Source organism: Delphinapterus leucas, chromosome 18 (assembly GCF_059928025.1).
Source record: "Delphinapterus leucas isolate spDelLeu-1000000601 "Yukka" chromosome 18, BTC_Dleu_Yukka2, whole genome shotgun sequence".
In the NCBI taxonomy this organism is placed as follows: domain Eukaryota; kingdom Metazoa; phylum Chordata; class Mammalia; order Artiodactyla; family Monodontidae; genus Delphinapterus; species Delphinapterus leucas.
In genome coordinates this window covers 70,403,359-70,423,303 of record NC_143146.1, presented here as the reverse complement: position 1 = coordinate 70,423,303, position 19,945 = coordinate 70,403,359, and the positions used below count along the sequence as shown (strand labels likewise).

The 19,945-nt window shown below is 36.6% G+C and overlaps 2 protein-coding genes across 5 annotated transcripts in view; one reads left to right on the top strand and one right to left on the bottom strand.

Moving 5' to 3' along the window:
• Window positions 1-19,945, top strand: part of BRCA2 (BRCA2 DNA repair associated) — a 57,185-nt gene that overhangs the window by 26,382 nt on the left and 10,858 nt on the right. Inside the window, exons 14-24 of one of the 2 annotated variants that reach the window (XM_022574615.3) lie at window positions 5,980-6,389; window positions 6,868-7,049; window positions 7,801-7,988; window positions 9,636-9,806; window positions 10,300-10,654; window positions 12,375-12,530; window positions 12,634-12,778; window positions 14,831-14,952; window positions 17,455-17,653; window positions 17,880-18,043; window positions 18,134-18,272. In XM_022574615.3, coding sequence (XP_022430323.2) covers window positions 5,980-6,389; window positions 6,868-7,049; window positions 7,801-7,988; window positions 9,636-9,806; window positions 10,300-10,654; window positions 12,375-12,530; window positions 12,634-12,778; window positions 14,831-14,952; window positions 17,455-17,653; window positions 17,880-18,043; window positions 18,134-18,272 — 2,231 coding nt within the window. The remainder of the gene's footprint in view (window positions 1-5,979; window positions 6,390-6,867; window positions 7,050-7,800; window positions 7,989-9,635; window positions 9,807-10,299; window positions 10,655-12,374; window positions 12,531-12,633; window positions 12,779-14,830; window positions 14,953-17,454; window positions 17,654-17,879; window positions 18,044-18,133; window positions 18,273-19,945) is intronic. The other variant, XM_089899269.1, reaches the window with a different exon arrangement.
• The window catches only part of N4BP2L1 (NEDD4 binding protein 2 like 1), a 35,038-nt gene continuing 32,609 nt past the window's right edge, over window positions 17,517-19,945 (bottom strand). For all 3 annotated transcript variants that reach the window (XM_022574621.3, XM_022574623.3, XM_089899282.1), the window contains one exon: window positions 17,517-17,627. In XM_022574621.3, the coding sequence (XP_022430329.1) occupies window positions 17,621-17,627 (7 nt within the window). In that variant the 3' untranslated portion in view covers window positions 17,517-17,620. The remainder of the gene's footprint in view (window positions 17,628-19,945) is intronic.

Genomic DNA, 19,945 nt, shown 5'->3' with positions numbered 1-19,945 from the left:
AGGAGAGGAGATGAAAAAAGAATGAAAGATAATTTTAAAAGTCAGTCCTGTGGCTCTAACATCTGAAGATTTGGACTTTGAGAAAGAAGTTAACAGAGGAGAAATACAAGTTTTCAAAGAAATAATTTAAGATATTTTATCAGTACTGAAGGACATGAGTTTCCTTGATTAAAAGGACCCTTTGAGTAAGCACATGAATAAAGATGACCTATACTAAAGTATATCCTTGTGAAATTTTAGAAAATCAGGTTTCAAATGAAGTTTCCAGAGCCATAATGGTATGAGTCCTCTCATCATTAACAGCGGAAGCTAGAAGATTATAGATTACAGAGCAATGCCTTTAAAATTCTGAAAGAAAATGATTTTCAACCTAGAATTCTACCACTGACCAAAATATCAATTAAGTGCGAGGATAAACATTTTTCAGATGTAAAGTATCAAAAGGTTTGTCTCCCACACACTTTTCTCAGGGAGCTAACTAAAGTCCATAAATCAGAAGGAGGAAGATATAGGATTTAAGAAACAGGAATTCAACATAGGAGAAAGTAAAGGGAATCATCAGGATTATACAGAAGGGGGAGATCCCAGAATTACAGCTGTGTGGCTAAACCTAGACAGGTACCCAGACCATTTTGGTAGAATAAAGCCCTGGGAGAGTTTGCCTACCAGAAAAAGATTAAAGCAGAATCTGAAGTATTTTAATGTATTAAGAAACTTCTTGGTAAAGATGGGGAATTGAGCATACTCACCTACTTTAATTGCCTCTCAGATTTTTACCAAAACAACCATGAAGGAATTCATACATACACACACACACACGTCCCCTCCCCAAAGACCTGCAGGGAGAATGGGAGAGGAGAGACCACAGTGACTACATTGTTCAAAGCATACATACAGGAGAAAACTGATTTGAAAGTGGTAGTGGGGAGAGGAGAGAACCAACCATTTTACACTAAAGAAGCCTCAGAAGCTCAGGAACTGGTGAATCTTCAGAATTGGGTGGTGAGGGACTTCCCTCGTGGCACAGTGGTTAAGAATCCGCCTGCCAGTGCAGGGGACATGGGTTTGAGCCCTGGTCTGGGAAGATCCTACATGGCGTGGAACAGCTATGCCCATGCGCCACAACTACCGAGCCTGCACTCTAGAGCCCGCAAGCTACAACTACTGAAGCCTGCGCTCCTAGAGCCCATGCTCCGCAACAATAGAAGTCACTACAATGAGAAGCCTGTGCACTGCAATGAAGAGTAGCCCCTGCTCGCCACAGCTAGAGAAAGCCCGCACACAGCAGCAAAGACCCAACACAGCCAAAAATAAATAAATTAAGAAAAAAAAGAAAGAAAAAACAATTGGGTGGTAAAGAAGGAGCCAAAATAAGGGTATATAGGTTGAAAATCTATTTAAGATGCCGTCAAATCCCCTCCTTCACTCCGTGAAGCTGGGCACTACCTCTTATGCACTCTAACAAAAGACTAGAGGTTAACTGTCCAGGGAGGGTACAATACAGGGTTTCTTTATTGAACACACTAGGCACAGTGGAAGGCAGGAGTAATATACTGACGGCAAGGGGATCAGGTTAATGTGTGCACACTGAATGTTGGGGGGCTCTCCTCCCCAGGTCTTCTTCCCCCACTCAGCTTCCAGAATGCTGGTAGCTAAGTTTTCACTATTAGAAGCTTCCAGTTAATCTACAGTGTTGCTTACAATCAGTAACGGTGTACCAAAGGCTTCCAGACAGCTCTGTGATCCCCGATGCTTAAATATGAACAGACAACCAAAGATTACCGAACATCACAAAAACCAAAAATGAAATAACCAAAAATCAAACTAATGAAAATAACTTAGAAGACACACTATTCAAGGAGCAGAATGAAAAGAGAATTATATGTATAAAGCTGAGAGTTTGGGTGTGAATGAATGATAGGTACATAGAAAAGCAGCAGAGTTTAAAAAAAATAATAACCCAATGGAAAGCAAAAGTTGTAAAGATAGGAAGTACAATGAGAATGTACTACATATTAATACCACATATACTTTTTACTAATATAACACACTTAGCTGTAAAAAGTATTTAGTCATAATATAAATGTGAAATATTGACAGAATTGAATACATAACTTGAGAAGATGAGGAAAGGAGAGAGAGAAAGAGTGTTTGGTAAAGTGGAAGTAGTCTTGTGGGAGCTAAATCTTCATTCTCCATGGTGGCCTTTCAATAGAAAAAAGCCCAGAAGAAGCAGTTACTGAGGTGTCACTTATAGATAATGGATGTGAATATCACAGAAGCATCTCAAATTGTAGACAGCAGTTGTAAAATCTTTTCTAATGGTAAATTTTTAAGCCCAAACATATGGTTTAAATTGCATTAATGTTATCTTTTCAAAAATAACTACTTGTGACATTGTTGAAAAAGTCATCGAACTGTATTCTGGAATATATTTTTCAGCAGGCTACTAATATACATGTTTTGAATGTAGAAATCCAGGTGATTTTTAAAATTTTCACTTTCAAAAGTAGGTTGTAATATTAAAAATAAATGCTTACTTATCTACATATTACCTTAATTTACTCATATGATGGGAAAATAGTTTTATGCATTTAACAAACAGGTATTAAGCACCTTTTCAAAGTATCTAATTTATACTGTGTTGATAGATGAAAAGATATGTAAGTCCAAGTCAGATTGCTTGTCTTGGAGCCAGGCATGAAAAGAATTATTGTGCTATAAATACTAAAATGAATATAATAAAGTGATGTGAGAGCATAGAAAAATTGGCAGCTTAATTATGTGACCAAAGCTTAATAGGAAAAGTACTTTAGATGGAATGTAAAGAATGCTGGTTAAAGAGGGCATTCCAAATCTGGAAACAGTAAGGAGTTGTGTGACTTTCATCATGGGATTTGGCAGGCTGGGGGTGGGCTGAGGATGAAGAAACACAAAGAAATGGGGAGAGTAGGACCAAGAAGGAAGCCTCCTGTATGTCATTTCTGACAAGTCGAAACCTGGATAGGCGATACTTTGTCTTTGGAAGTTTAAGAAGAGACGCGACGTAACCAGATTCGTGTTTTAGAAACAGACCAGAGAGAAAATGTTGCAAGGAGATTAGTAAGGAGGTAAAGGCCTTAGTTTAGTTAATACATGTGGTAGAGAGTGAGTGGAAGACAGATTCAAGATTTGGCCAGAGAGTCATTAACTGAGAGTGGCAAAATATCTCCATGTGGATTCAAATAGAGGTCTTGATCATAACTTGCAAAGCAAACTCCTCATTTTCACAATATTTTTCATTTTAAAAACATTGGAGTGAAAAATCAGTGAAAGTAAGTTTTGGAGTACACAGGTTTATTCATTCCTGTGCACTTGATCTCATCTAGGTCTATTCAAGAAAACCAGTCCAGCCATTGTCCCCTCTCTCTCCTGCACTGATCATTTTTCCACCTTACTGGATTAGTCCCATCAGTGTAGGTAGTTGCTATAAATCTCCCATCTTGAAAAGAAAAGCCTTTCTTGACTCCTCTTATCCCACCAGTCCATTTCTATGCCCCACTTAAAGCACATCTCATGAGAATTGTCTCAACTCACTTTCTCTACTTCATCTCTTCCCTTTCTCTCCTGAGCCCATCCCAGTCTTTCATCACTACCCACTACCCCTCATCAAGATTACCAGTTACCATTTTCTTTACTCTGGCTTCTGGGACATCTGTCTTACGTCTCCTCCTATCCCACTGGCTGTTCTTTCTTACTCTCCTTTGCTAATTCTTCCCCTAACTGCTAAATGTTAAATACCCCCATGGTTCAGCTCCAGATGGCTTCTCTTCCTGCCCTTCCTCCCTAGTATCTCATCCACTCTCATGACTCTGTATACCATCTATTTGGTGACAGCTCCAAAATTAATATCTTTAGCCCAGATTTCTTCCCTGAACAACATATTTATTCATTCAGCTACCTACTTGACATTTTTATTTGGGTGACTTACAGATATCTTAAATGTAACATCTCCAAAGCTGATATTCTTTCCCGTTACTTGTTTTCCTATAAATGTAAAAGTCTAACAACTCTGCTTTCAAAATATACCCCAAATCCAATCACTTCTCACCATTTCCACCCTTAACACCTGGTTCAAGTCACCATAAAACTGTCTACATTATTTCAACAGAACTGGTCTTCCTGCTTCCTACTTTGCCTCCCCCCACCTCCCTATACACAGTGGATTTTCAGCAAAGAAGCCAGAGGGATCCTTTTAAATATAAGGCAGATTATGTCATTTCTGGACTCAAAAACTGTTCCATGACTTCCCATCTCATAGTACAAGCCAGAAGTCCTTACCATGGTATGCAGGTTCTTTGTGATCTGGCCTTTTTGCTACCTTTCCAGTCTCACCTGCTAACTTTCCCCTTGCCTACTCTGCTCCAGGCATACTTGTGTCTAGCCCAGTACGTGATGTCTACTCTGCCTGTAGCAGTCTTCTCCCAAATCTCTTCATGGCTTTCCCTCTCACTTCCTTTAGGTCTCTGTATAAATATCACCTTGTCAATAATGTTTTCCTTACCAGCCTATATAAAATATCATTTATTTATTTCTGCTGGACACACTTCCTGTCCCCCTTACCATGCTTTAATTTTCTCCATAGCATATATAATACCAATTGACATATTTACTTGTTTGTCTGTTCCCCCCCACTAGAATGTAGACTCTATGATTTTGTTTCATTTGTCACTATATCCCCCAGCCAGAACACTGCCTGGCAAGTAGTAGGAACACATTAAATATTTGCTGGATAGATGAATGGATAACTAAATAAGTTGTAGGGTAACTTCAAGTTCCATGGGCATAGGGTTGGGTAAAAGGAAGTATGGGGTTTTCAACAAAATATCGAGGACGAACATGTACGCTAGGGAAGGTGGTAAGTTTAGTTTGGGACATGCTTAGTTTGAGATGAGTGTGGAACATCAAGATAGGGATGTCTGGTACTAGATGCAGTTCAAAGTATAGGAATAACACCTGGGGAATGTCGGGCATAAAGATACAGATTGATATTTTTATTGTTAGATGGTAATTTAAGCAATGTAAGTGACTCATATCACCCAGGGGAAGTGTCTAGGGAAGAAATCCAACTTTGGAGGCAGGAAGATTTTTAAGAGAAAGAGGAAAAGAACAGTTAAAAAAAAAAAGGAAAGAAAGAAAAAGAGGGACAATCGTGGTGTAAATATTCGCGGTGAGAATTTTAAAAAGGAACAAGTTGTGAAAACTGTTAGAGGTCAAGCAGAATGAGTTCACACATGAAGCTTTTTTTAATTTTGGTATTGGGAGGTCATTAGCAACTTCATTGAGAAAAGTTTCTATAGAATAGTGGGGAAAATGAGAGTTCAGAGAGTGGAAAGTGAGGAAGTGAAAATAGCTAGTTTAGATTACCTGTGGAGGAAGGTTGGCCATGAGGGGTACGTAACAGTATCCGCTTGAAAGGGAGATAAGGTTGAGAAAAAAGTCAAGAGTGGGCAAGGCTTTCTGAATGAAAAAGGTGTAACAGATGATAGAGAAAGGAAGGAGATGGAATAATCATTGCAAGAGTGGGGCTCCCGAGGAGACTGGGATACTAGATGGGGTCAAGAATACAGGTGAAGAGGTTACCATGAGAAGAGGACGGGTAGACAGATGTCTGGCGAAGGAGGTAAGTGAGGAGCTGTGATAGACCTGGAAGAGACAGACGGGGGAATCCAGGTTTGACAGATTCTCTTCTCTCATGTTTGTAGGTGGTAAAGTCAAAGGCTGGGAGTCAGTGTGTGAGAGATAGTTACAGACTTGGAGAGTGTGGTATTGTTTTGGAGGGCAACCATGATGAAATGCAGAACGGTTACCAGAATAGGATTGCCATGTAGCAATTGAGGGTCTACGAAAAAAAATACATATTCCAAAACATTTATATATATATATATATGTACATTTACTGGTAAATAATCAAGCTTAAATATTTTCTCCCCATTGTAGCACAAGTACGGAAAGGCGAGAAATGCAGAATCCAAATTTCACTGCATCTGGTCAAGAATTTCTATCTAAATCTCATTTTTCTGAACACCCGACCTTGGAAAAGTCTTCAAGCAGTTTATCAGTTTCAGGGCAGCCACTTTGTAAGGTTCCTGCCCCAAGAAATGAAAAAAGGAGACACTCGATAACTACAGGCAAACCAATGAAAGTCTTTGTCCCACCTTTTAAAACTAAATCACATGTTCACAGAGATGAACAGTGTGTTAACAGGAATACTAATTTCGAGGAAAACAAACAAAAACAAAAAAACATAGATGAACATGGCTCTGGTGATCATGAAAATAATGTTAATGACAGTGAAATTCATCAAACAACAACTATGCTTTTCACAAAGGGTGAAGAAGAACCTTTAGGTATTGTGTGAAAATTTGTGTTGACGTATTTTTGCCTTTCAGATATATATATTTCTTATGTTAAATAACACCTTGCGGATTTTTGCCCCTTTTATGATGATTACTAATTTCAAAACCTTTTGTATTGCTTTAGATATTTCTGTCCAAAAATTAAGTTTAAATTACTCTAATGTTTTCTTTCAAAGGTAGCTAACTGTAGACATTCTTCTTAAAAAAAAAAAAAAAGCTATTAGACATGCAGTCTAGGACAGCTATTATTGGATTATGATTTTTATCAGGCTACTAATTTTCTTCCAAATTCGAAATAAAAATAATCTATTTCTGTTCTTTTAGAAACGTTTATCAAGTAGTAGCTTTTTTTCATCCCTTAAGATTTAAAGTTAGAGCAAATTGATATATATCATTTTATAAAACAAGGGTTGTGCTTTTAAATTTTATATTCAATTTTACTTTTTGTTAATTATTTATTCTTTAATAGATTTAATTACAAATCTTCAGACTGCCAGAGATATACAGGATATGCGAATTAAAAAGAAACAAAGGCAACGTATTTTTCCACAGCCAGGTAGTCTGTATCTTGCAAAAACATCCACTATGCCTAGAATCTCTCTGAAAGTAGCAGTAGAAGGCCGAGTCCCCACTGCATGTTCTCATAAACAGGTATGCTTTTGTCTGTAATGCTAATTAATAGCTTTTATAGCAATGTGTAACTTTATTTCATTAACTGGCATCTTCAAATTGTTTAAAGAAAACAAATTGATGCAGAAATGGATGAGTAAAATCATCTTGCTTCTTAATCAGCCTGCAGTGGCAACCTCCTTCTCCTCTGCTGTCTTATCCTAAAGTGATCAGTGCTTCAAAATTACAATTTCTCTTTCGCCTTCAAAATGTATTCATTTTATTACTATAAGTGCTCTCAGCTGGGTGTTAAAGTAGTCTCATTGAATTTAAAGTGTGAATGACTCATAACCCTGAACCTGCTAAGAGCCATTTACATTTTTAAAAGGATTCTTATTAAGCCAGTACTATCTAGTTGGAATTTGGAGCAATGGAGAGGTGAGAGTCTGGGCCTCTTCTGAGTTTTTTAACTTAAGAGGTTTTCTTAAACATTAAATTACTTTTTTATCCCCACAATGACTTCCTATGGCAGATGTAGCAGGAGGCATGTACATAAGAGGAATGGGAAAGGTGCAGCAGACTCTTGAATGTATAGGTCATTTATATTATGTAAAAATTTTTCGGCTCCTAGTAAGTAAGTTACATATTTTTATAGTGAATATTTTCATATTTAAATGAAAAACTTTGGGTAGATTCAGTTTGGGTGTATTATAATTTTTTTTTTCTGTGAAACATTCTTTTGTTTGATGTTTCTTACTCATTATCAAATTTTTCTATCATTTATTTTGTGCAGCTATATAGGTACGGTGTTTCTAAACATTGTGTAAAAATTAACAGCAGAAATGCAGAGTCTTTTCAGTTTCACACTCAGGATTATTTTGGTAAGGAAAGTTTATGGGCTGGAAAGGGAATACAGTTGGCTGATGGTGGATGGCTCATACCCTCCAATGATGGAATGGCTGGAAAAGAAGAATTTTATAGGTACTCTCTGCAAAAAGAAATTTTGTATTAACTAACTTTTGTATGTTCCATCATCTCTCTTTTCCTCACAAGTCCCTTTTTATCTTTCCTTATCTCTCCTGAACTTAAAAATTTGGCTAGAAATCAAAAGTTTATACATTGAATCATTTTAAGTACATGTGGTTCACTTGATATTCTGTTGAAATCTTTTGAAAAGTGAATTTTGGTTTGTCTTAGGATTTAGTGAATTGGTTTTTCTTAAATTAGGACATTATAGCTTTTATAAAATAAAAACTGATAAGAAAAGTTAAGTGTGAGTTGGCCTTATCGTAAACCCACACACATGTGTATACTTGTGTGGATATTCTCTTTCATTGTGTATTTCAGTAAATATAAAATATAAAAAATAAAGTTAAACGGAAATACTTAAATATCAGTAATACCAAGTGACTAGAAAACTCCAGTGCCCTAAAAAATCAACAGTTTAGGAACCATATATCCTCTTAGGATTCTAGTGTTTATACAAACATAATTTTAAATGTTTGCTATCAGGGAGGTATTACCTCATGCCAATGACAAGAGATAGGAAACCTTTCTCCTGTGCCCTTATTTTTGAGATCTCGGTATATCTTTCTAAAGTTTATAGTTTTGAGAAAAGTGTTAAAATATTTTTTTCCTTAAATTTTTGTTATGTTTTTGGAGTATTTTAAAACACGAATGTTATTTACATCTTGGTGCTTGTCCCACATAACAAATATCAGCTGTTGATTCTAGTTGGAAAAGTAACAGCTGTATCACTTAATTGTATTAGGTAGACTGCGTAGTGTAGAGGTTGAGTGATTACTCTGTAATCAGGTGGGCATGGTTCAAACTGCGTTGTTGAGGCTCAAGCTGTGTTTTTGATCATTCAGCAAATATTTATTGAGAACCTACTATGTGTCCGATACTATCTTGGGTACTAGGGATAGCAAGACAAAAAAATCTCTGCCCTAATAAATCATATATTCTAGTTTGGGACAGGGAAGGAAAATTTTAAAAGGGAATAAGTAAATGGTATAATGTATTAAAAAGTGATAAATACTTTGAAGATAAAGCTGGAAAAAGGGGGTAAGAGAGAGTTAGGTGAGGAGAGGTATACAGTTTTTTAAATAGAGTAAGAAGGCAATGTGTAAGGGCACTGATGCTGGTGGCTGGTAAATAGGAGGGTGGAAGCTTATGGAAGTTCTCTTTTAATTACTTCTGTTTATGTAGTGCTGAGAGTGAGAATGGGAAAGGAGGAGGAGTTGCAGATTTGAGCAGAAAGGGCTCAAGTTGCAGATTTGAGCAGATATCAAGAAGAGAACCAGGACTAGAGAAGGAAGTTCTTAGGTGATTTCTAAAAACAATCTCTTTGATAAGAAATATATAATCTAAAATATAATTATTTTACAGTCAGGATCTCATTTTCCAGTTGAAATAATTGTATTGACTAACATGTTAAGTGAAATTTTTATTAGCATATTTTGATACGTGTCATTTTCTAAAATTATAATACTTATTACGTTAACTCATAACAACTTATTGAATGATCTTGTACAATTTAGTTTTTGTGCAAAGAATAGCTGGGGTTATTGAATTCAGTATCATCTTACCTGGTTTTTATTATTTCTTCTACCTTTATTTGTTCAGAGCTCTGTGTGACACCCCAGGTGTGGATCCAAAGCTTATTTCTAGAGTTTGGGTCTATAATCATTATAGATGGATTATATGGAAACTGGCAGCTATGGAATTTGCCTTTCCTAAAGAATTTGCTAATAGATGCCTAAGCCCAGAAAGGGTACTTCTTCAACTCAAATACAGGCAAGTTTAAAGCTCTATATTATGTAATCATATATTGTATGGGTCAGACTTCTGTGCTGTCTGTGACTTGCACATCAGAGTCAGTTGTTGGTGACAGCTGCCATCCCACACTGCTGTTCAGTTGTATAGCGCAGTTCTCTTGTCACCCTCCAGCCCCCACTTAAGAGCAGTCACACATTCATACACCCTATGCTTCCCTCTTCTCCCACCCTCTCCTTAACCTCTTGGCACATGAGAAGAATATGAATTACTAATTTGATCGGCTCTTCAGGGATTGCTAGTAAAGCATTTTTGCATTTTGGGGGTTTTAATATTTAATTCATATTTTAGCAGTATAAAACTTAATATATTACCAGCTACCAAATTTTAAATTCTCTTCAGTCTCAGTATTCAATAAAGGTATTTAATTTTTATTCTCAATTATTCGGTGACTTTTTTTTACAATGAAATTCTAGACCCACAATTTCTAAAATAATTCTTTTTTTCCTTTTAGGTATGATATGGAAATTGATAGAAGCAGAAGATCAGCTATAAAAAAGATAATGGAAAGGGATGACACAGCTGCAAAAACGCTTGTTCTCTGTGTTTCTGAAATAATTTCATTAAGCACAAATATATCTGAAACTTCCAGCAGTAAAACTAATAGTATGGATACCACAAAAGTGGCCGTTGTCGAACTTACAGATGGATGGTATGCTATTAAGGCCCAGGTGGATCCTCCCCTCTTAGCTCTCTTAAAGAACAGTAGACTAACTGTGGGTCAGAAGATCATAATTCACGGAGCAGAGCTGGTGGGCTCTCCTGATGCCTGTACGCCTCTTGAAGCCCCAGAATCTCTTATGTTAAAGGTAAATTAAATTAATGTACACTCGGTAAAAATCAGTCACCGATTCAGTTAAATTCTAGAGAGAGTTTACATTTAAATTTTAAAATTTACTTATGCCTATTAAGGATGCTTCGTTTCTTGAAAATGTACTGATACTGTTATTAGTTTAAGTGGCATATTTCTCAGATAGTTAAATATTTGTGTTTTTGGAAAGCCAGAGATATTTACTGAGCTGAAATAATGCAGTTGCAGTTAAAGAGCAGGAGTAAATTTGCACCGGATGTGTGATTTTGGTACCTATAGCCCTCATGTTGTTCTCATAGTATTGCTCTGCTTCCACCGTGATTACTTGGCCAAATCTCTGTTCCAGTATGATTAGAACATTAGATTTCAGTGATTCTTGTATATAGAATACTAAAGTACACCTTTCATCTCTATGTAGATTTAAACCTAGATAACAGGACTTTGTTATGTTGAATAGTCTGTAATATTGCTATCAGAAATGACTGCTAATGTTGCACATTCAGATTCACTTTTGAGGTAATCTTGTAAAGAATTTACTTCTGTTGTATTCTGGATCACTGTAATTCAGGAAAGCATTTTAATAAATCAATCATTTTTAAGTTAAAGAGATAATTTGTCATTAACTTGGGTTGCTTTTAGTCAAGCTGAAACAGGCTTTTGTTTTATGTTGCTTAGAATATCAAAGTTGCACTGGCTTTCAATTTTTGTTTTGTTGTTATCAAATCAGTATATGTGCATAATTTCAAAACTCAAGTAAAATAAGGTATATAGCCCCACACACACAAAAGCAGTCACTGATGCAACCCTGCCTAACCCCCCTTCATGCTCCCCAAAGGCAGCCACTTCCAATCCCTTTGGCTGTTTCTTTTGCTTATACTGTTAGGTCTTCTTTTCACCTTCAGTTTAGACATTAACTGTTAGCTTCCTGCTATGAAAGATGAAGAGTGAAGTCAGTATTCAATGTTTATGTTATAATGACTATGAAAAATATTTTTTGCAACTCAGCATACAGTATACCATGATTACATTTCCTTTCTTTACAACTTACTGCTTTCCCTGGAGTTATTAACTGTCTTGTCTTTCTTAAATTTTCTTTATCCTTATTACCAACTCATTCCCACACAGGAGCCATATAAAAATTGTCTCACTATGTTAAAATACCTTTATCAGTTCCATTTCTTTTTCTTGGAGATTCCTTGGATCTCGCCATGTTCCTGCTCAGTTCTGAACTGGTTATCTTCTATGTATGCTGCACAGTTATTCTTGAAATTATTTTCACCTCTTTCTGAGTTAGAAAGCCCTATACTCTGAATTCCATACCTTTCTAGATGTATTCCCTAGCTTTAAGGGCACACAACTGCCAGAGGCTTCTTGAGAAAGGAAACATGCAGTTTTTTTTTTTATCTTATTACAAGATTGGCTGAATATAGAATCTGAGGTTGAAATACTATAATTCTTTCAGAATTTTGAAGACATTTCCTCTATCACCTTCTTGCTTCTGGTATAGTTTCTGTTAAGTTCAGTGCTGGTCTTATTCCCAGTCCTTTACTATGTGATCTGTTCCTAAGACGTTTTTAAGATTGTCTCCATCACTCTGAAATTTCACAATGGGGTGATTTGGTGTCAGCCGTAAAAGCAGGAAAATTATTATAAAATCTGAAATAGAATTGAATACAGGTATATATTTAACTTATAAATCAATTTATTAATTTGTCCAGATTTCTGCTAACAGTACTCGGCCTGCTTGCTGGTATGCCAAACTCGGATTCTTTTCCAATCCTAGACCTTTTCCTCTTCCCTTGTCATCACTTTTCAGCGATGGAGGAAATGTTGGTTGTGTTGACATAATTATTCAAAGAGCATACCCTATACAGGTATGATGTATTCTTGAAACTTACTCTGTATTTCTTTCTTTAGAGACAATTAATTTGAATGATTGCTCCCTACCCTGTATTTCTGTTTGACACATTATTACAGTGGATGGAGAAGACATCATCTGGATTATACATATTTCGCAATGAAAGAGAAGAAGAAAAGGAAGCAACAAAATATGCAGAAGCCCAACAAAAGAAACTGGAAGCCCTGTTCACTAAAATTCAAGCAGAATTTGAAGAGCATGAAGGTAAAATGAGTTGTATTTACAAGATCTTTTTTTCAGAGTTTTAGAGGCTTCTAACTGGGTGAATTGTCTTTATTTTGAGTAATAGATTTTTTTTTCTAATTCTGAATTTGAATTTTTTCTGATTTGAAAAAAAAAATATTACATAGGTAAACAGATAAGCATTGAATTGGCCCCCAAATATCACATCCTTATTCAACATAGTGAGCTTTTAGATCCTCACAAATTGTCTTAGGCAATTAAACATTACATACCTACAGCACTTTTCAGAAGTCTTAATTAAACTGGCCCATAAGCTTTACTAAAGTAAATACTAAAGTATTTGTAGCATCGATTTTTGGTATTAGAGGAAAAAAAGCCACAAGGGAAAGAACTATCAAATTATTCTCCCCAAGCCGTTTGTCATTCTCTTTCCTCTGTGTCCTTATATACTTTATAGAACTTGCATTTTTGCTGTTGTAGTTGTTGATCTTTATGTTTTTATACCTGGAACTAGAGCTTATTTTCCCTGTGGCATCAATTTGAATAATAAAAATCATAGTGTTTTATGCTTAAAGGATGTGAAATTTTACTTTTTTTATCTACCCTTTTTTATTGCAGAAAATTTTATGTTCTGCATTTCTTCATGATTTTTTTTTTTTTGAATTTTATTTTTTATACAGCAGGTCCTTATTAGTCATCAGTTTTATACACATCAGTGTATATATGTCAGTCCCAATCTCCTGATTCATCACACCACCACCACCACCCCCTGTTGCTTTCCCCCCTTGGTGTCCATACATTTGTTGTCTACATCTGTGTCTCAGTTTCTACCCTGCAAACCGGTTCATCTGTACCATTTTTCTAGGTTCCACACATATGCGTTAATATACGATATTTGTTTTTCTCTTTCTGACTTGCTTCACTCTGTATGACAGTCTCTAGACCCATCCACGTCTCTACAAATGACCCAATTTCATTCCTTTTTATGGCTGAGTAATATTCCATTGCATATATGTGCCACATCTTCTTTATCCATTCATTTGTCAATGGGCATTTAGGTTGCTTCCATGACCTGGCTATTGTAAATAGTGCTGCGGTGAACATTGGGGTGCATGTGTCTTTTTGAATCATGGTTTTCTCTGGGTATATGCCTAGTAATGGGATTGCTGGGTTGCATGGTAGTTCTATTTTTCGTTTTTTAAGGAACCTCCATACTGTTCTCCATAGTGGCTATATGAGTTTACATTCCCACCAACAGTGCAAGAGGGTTTCCTTTTCTCCACACCCTCTCCAGCATTTGTTGTTTGTAGATTTTCTGATGATGCCCATTCTAACTGGTGTGAGGTGATACCTCACTGTAGTTTTGATCTGCATTTCTCTAATAATTAGTGATGTTGAGCAGCTTTTCATGTGCTTCTTGGCCATCTGTATGTCTTCTTCGGAGAAATGTCTATTTAGGTCTTCTGCCCATTTTTGGATTGGGTTGCTTGTTTCTTTAATATTGAGCTGCATGAGCTGTTTATATATTTTGGAGATTAATCCTTTGTCTGTTGATTTGTTTGCAAATATTTTCTCCCATTCTGAGGATTGTCTTTTCGTCTTGATTGTAGTTTCCTTTGCTTTGCAAAAGCTTTTAAGTTTCATTAAGGTCCCATTTGTTTATTTTTGTTTTTATTTCCATTACTCTAGGAGGTGGATCTCATGATTTTCTTCATTGTTTAACTTCATGTTCTAAATAAATTTGCAGGAAAATGGGACTCAATATTTGATTTGCTTAAAATTATCACTAGCTCATAATTAAGTGAATCATGAAATCATTTACTTACATGAAATCACTTTCATGTAAATCATGTAAATTTCATGTAAATCATGAAATTTACAAATTGCTCTAATGAAGTAAACTCTTTGTAGGAGAACTTATTAAACTAGTTTCAAATTTTCCTGGAGAACTTTTAGCAGATAAGTGGTTTATTTTTAACCTTCCTTCTTTGGGTGTTTTTTTTTTGTTGAGTTCTCTAGTTTTCAGAGTTCTTAAATTTATAGTTCAGCTAATTAGTGTTGCTTTTTTCCTAGAAAATATAACAGAACGATGTATACCATCACGTGCACTAACAAGACAGCAAGTCCATGCTCTGCAAGATGGTGCAGAACTTTATGAAGCTGTGAAGGATTCACCAGATCCAAGTTACCTTGAGGTGAGAGAGTAAGCTGGCCTACAGTGAGGCTAATCTTCATCCTTCAAGGTGGAAAGCTATGGTCACTCATCTGGCCATTACAGGAAGCACTGTGTTGAAATGCTGTGTTTCTCCAAGGGATGTGTACCTCAGTGATGGGGTCCTCAGTGATGTACCAAACCAGGGTGCTACATTTCTACTTCTGTACCAAATAGAGGATGAGAGGGTTAAATAATTTATATATTAAATATGGTTTAAAATGCAGGCAAAACTTGCTTATTTTTAAGATAAAACAAGTACCTTCAGAGCACTGTCTCAGTTTCCACGTTCTCAGCTCTTTCTCAGATCCTACGTAGAGTTTATTTCATAATCCTCTACCTTAAGGATACTTAGGTGGAAAACTTTCAGAAGCACAAAAGTGTGTTACAAATAGCATAGGCTTTAGATCATGGCTCAACCATTGATTAGCTAAGCAAACTGGATATAAAAGAGCTATAAAATGGGCACAGAAGATGTTGTTTTAGGATCAAATTGGATAATGTATGTAAAGTGTACTGTTAACAAAGTTCTATGTAAATGTTATTATTAGAATATCATTTCGTACATTAAGGTAGGCTACTTCCTAAATTTTTAGACACCTGGGTATCTAATTAATGCAAATTCTAGGATTAGTTTGCAAAATAGGGAGGAGAGGGGAAATTTTAGGAAAACAGTTTATTGATTAATCTCATTTATTTGATGACAATAAATGTTGTACATAACCTTAACTTTCTTAAATAATGGGACCTCAAAATAAAGAATACTCTGCTCGGAGAGTGAGCAGTGCTATTCTGAACAGAATTCCCTTATATTCCCAAATGTTACAACTCAGATTCTCCCTGTGGGAAGTGAGTCTGATTTTCAAGCCTGTGAGTATACTTGCTACAAGTCTGTAAGGCTTTATTATGCTTTCCTGAGAAATTATTTGCCTCTGTCTCTTTATGTTTGTTGAAGCTTATGAAGATAGTTTTAATTTCATCCATAAAATTTAACAAAATGTTATTCTGGTTTCCTTTTGTAAAATTTACAGGGGGCAGAATGAGAGTTGGAGGACTAAGTTCTAGACCTGGCTCTGCCCCTGTGTAGCTGGACAGGTGATTTCTCTCTCGGACCTCCTCTCTGCCATCTGCCAGGGGAAAGCCTGAGAGTAGCTTATCTCTAAGGTTCTAAGTTTATGTGATTCTGTGAGAGTCACTGAAAGGTATCATTATCATTCTCAGAGGGAAAAATTGCCATCAATTTCTAAAATACCCTGTTAAGAGGACTTGTTTTCAGTGACAGTGTTTAGTATTGTGGGACTTCTGAAATCACATATTGTTTTTTTAATTCATGTTTAACCTAAACACTGCCTATTTAGGAAGACCTTTGTAGGGCACAGGGATTTCATAATCTCCCTTCTCAGTATAGATTAGGGTATTAACATGGGTAAGTCAGCAGCAGTCTAGTAGGTTATATGTCAGGATTTCTATTTATTTTATTTTTGGTTGATTTTTTTTTTTTGTTAATACTGGGTGAGGTTCCCAGGACGTTCAAACACCAGTTTGCTAAATGATTGGGAGAGAAATGTAGAGGCAGAGATAAGTGCTTGTAGTATATATTTGTTTTAAATTGTATCTACTGTTCCAGGGTTAATGAAATTATACTATAGGGGGATAAGAATGAGTCCCCTTGAGTCAACCCCTGCCTATATGCCTCTGTAAATTATTTATTCTGTCTGTACCTCAGTTTCATCATCTACCACATGGAAACAGGAATAGTACCTACCTCATAGGATTATTGTAATGATTAAATGAATTAATACATTACTCACACATAGATCTATTTCTCAAATATAATAGGCATTCAGATGTTAACCATTTATAATGTCAGTGTTGATGATTATGATTATTAGAGTATATTTATAAGTAAGGGTTGTTTTGGCCCTAGGTAAATTTTTCTTATTTATTCGTTCATTCATTCATTTATGGCTGCGTTGGGCTTTCTTTGTGGTGCGTGGGCTTCTTATTGCGGAGCGCAGGCTCTAGGCCTGAGGGCTTCAGTAGTTGTGGCCCATGGGCTCAGGAGTTGTGGCACACAGGCTCAGTAGTTGTGGCTTATGGGTTCTAGAGCACAGGCTCAGTAGTTGTGGTGCACAGGCTTAGCTGCTCTGTGGCATGTGGGATCTTCCCGGACCAGGGCTCGAACCCATGTCCCCTGCCTTGGCAGGCTAATTCTTAACCACTGCGCCACCAGGGAAGCCCTGCCCTAGGTAAACTTGTCACAAAGATTAGTAAACTGTTTAAGTCACTTGAAAATATTTGTTATGTGATAAGCTGAGTACATTAATCTCAATTTTTATATTGTCACATCCTTAAAGTGAACTAAATTCTGTTGTATTTTGACCCCATTTAAAGAGATTCATTTACAATAGATGAGGTGGTTTGTCTCTATTTTGTTTGCTTTTTATTCCAAAATCATCTGCCTCAATGTACTCAATGGACACAGGGTTATTTTAGTGAAGAGCAGTTACGAGCCTTGAATAATCACAGACAGACGTTAAATGATAAGAAGCAAGCCCAGATCCATGTGGAACTCAGGAAGGCTATGGAGTCTGCTGAGCAAGGGGAACAGATTTTACCAAGAGACGTTACACCTGTGTGGAAGCTGCGTATCACGAGCTGTAAGAGAAAGGAAAAAGATTCAGGTCAGTATGTAAAGTTTTTGTTTTTATCAATTTTAAGTTTAAAAAATTATTATTAATAAAATTATTTCAAATGGTAGATAAAATGTTAAGAGGAGCAAAAATGGGCTACCAGTACCCACAAAAGATAATATAACCCTTAGACCTTTATTGTCCTCAGTATTTATTTTTAAACAAGACTCTCAATGATTATCATTTCTTATATTGTGTCTTTTTCCTCTTTCTCTAGTTGTGTTGAGTATCTGGCGTCCATCATCAGATTTATATTCTCTCTTAACAGAGGGAAAGAGATACAGAATCTATCATCTTGCAGCATCAAAATCTAAAAGTAAATCCAAAAGAGCTAACATACAGTTAACAGCAACAAAAAAAACGCAGTATCAACAACTACCGGTATAAACTTTTCATCATGATTTTTCAATTTTGATAGATGTGTATTTGTTTATTGAATCTAAATATACTGATATTTTTTTTTTCTTGTAGGCTTCAGATGAAATTCTATTACAAGTTTATCAGCCAAGGGAGCTGCTTCACTTCAACAAATTATTGGATCCAGACTTCCAGCCACCTTGTTCTGAGGTGGACCTAATAGGATTTGTAGTTTCTGTTGTGAAAAAAATAGGTAATACACAGTGTATTTAATGGTAGCTTTTTATTGATGCTTTTGAAAAACTTTATATTTTAAAATTTGTCTTCCTTGTGATTCATTGGAGCTACTAATAGGTAAGTTTGGAAACTAGTGATTTGAAAGTAAGCTTTTTTAACCTCGATTCTTAATGAAAAGCAATTCTACAATATTACAAGGAAACAACTTACATCCCATTCTGTGCTACTTAATTTTAAAGAAATTGCTAGAAAATGTTTTGCATATTAGTCATTACTAGACAAATAATTATAATCTTCTGCAGTTCACTGAGCTATCAAGCCTTCACCTCCTACTTCAGTCTTTACCACTTTCCAACATCTTAGCCAAATTCATTTATATTTTATTCCTTCAGTATGACATTGCTCGTTCCTCCTTCCATACCTTGTTCCATAGATTTTATCTGAGAGCAAGTGTAAAGGCCCAACTATGTCTCATCTTAAGCACAAAAGCCTTCCATTTATTGATTATTTTGTGCCAGGCCCCCTCAGCACTTGGTTTCACCCCTCTCACCTCCCAGAACGCTGTCCCTCATCCCCCTTCAGCTGTGTTGACACCTTCCTTGCTATTCTTTTTTTTTTTTTTTAATTTATTTATTTTATTTATTTATTTTAGGGCTGTGTTGGGTTTTCGTTGCTCTGCACGGGCTTTCTCTAGTTGCGGTGAGTGGGGGCCACTCTTCGTTGCGGTGCGCGGTCTTCTTATTGCAGTGGCTTCTCTTGCAGAGCACGGGCTCTAGGCACGCCGGCTTCAGTAGTTGTGGCTCACGGGCTCTAGAGCGCAGGCTCAGTAGTTGTGGCGCACGGGCTTAGCTGCTCCACGGCATGTGGGATCTTCCCAGACCAGGGCTCAAACCCGTGTCCCCTGCATTGGCATACGGATTCTTAACCACTGCACTTCCTTGCTATTCTTGAGCCCACTTTCATCACAGAGCCTTTACACTCACTGCTGCCTCTCCCAGAAACCCTTTTCCCCAGGCGGCCACATAGCTGGCCCCCTTGGCTCCTTAAAGTCTCTGGTCAAATGCAACCTCGTAAGAAGCCTTTCCTTGAGCACGCTTTGTAAAAGAGCTGTACTTTCTCTGCTCCCAGCCGAGCACTTTTACCCCTTTACTCTGCTTTATTTTTCTCCATAGCACCCACCAGCACTAACAATACATATTTATGGGGTTTTTTGTCTCCCTCTTCTGGAATGTTAGCTCTCTAAGGGCAGACACTTTGCTACTGCTGTATCCTCAGCTCTTAAAACAGTGCCTGGTTCAGGGTAGGGTGTCAGGTCAGTGGATTTCTTGTTTATCAACTGCCCTGTCACAGTTTCTCCCTTCCTCAGTTCTTTGGCTAAGGTTTATTGTCAATGTTTTCTTCATGAAGGTTTCAAATGTGCCATATTCCATGAGTTCCTTGTATGTTTGAAATCTGAACCTGTTGCTCTAATTCTGCGACTGTATTTTGGCAGGCATAATAATATGGGTTCTTGCTTCTTTCTTCCCTCAGAACTTTGTAGACATTGCTCTTTTGACATTGAACAGTCTGGGACTGGCCTAATTTTTCCCCCATTTAGGTGATTGTCTTTTTATGTCTAGATGTCTGAAGAATAAGTTTTTAAGTCCAAAAGTTTAAGCTATGTCTTAGTATAAGCAGTCTGTATACAGT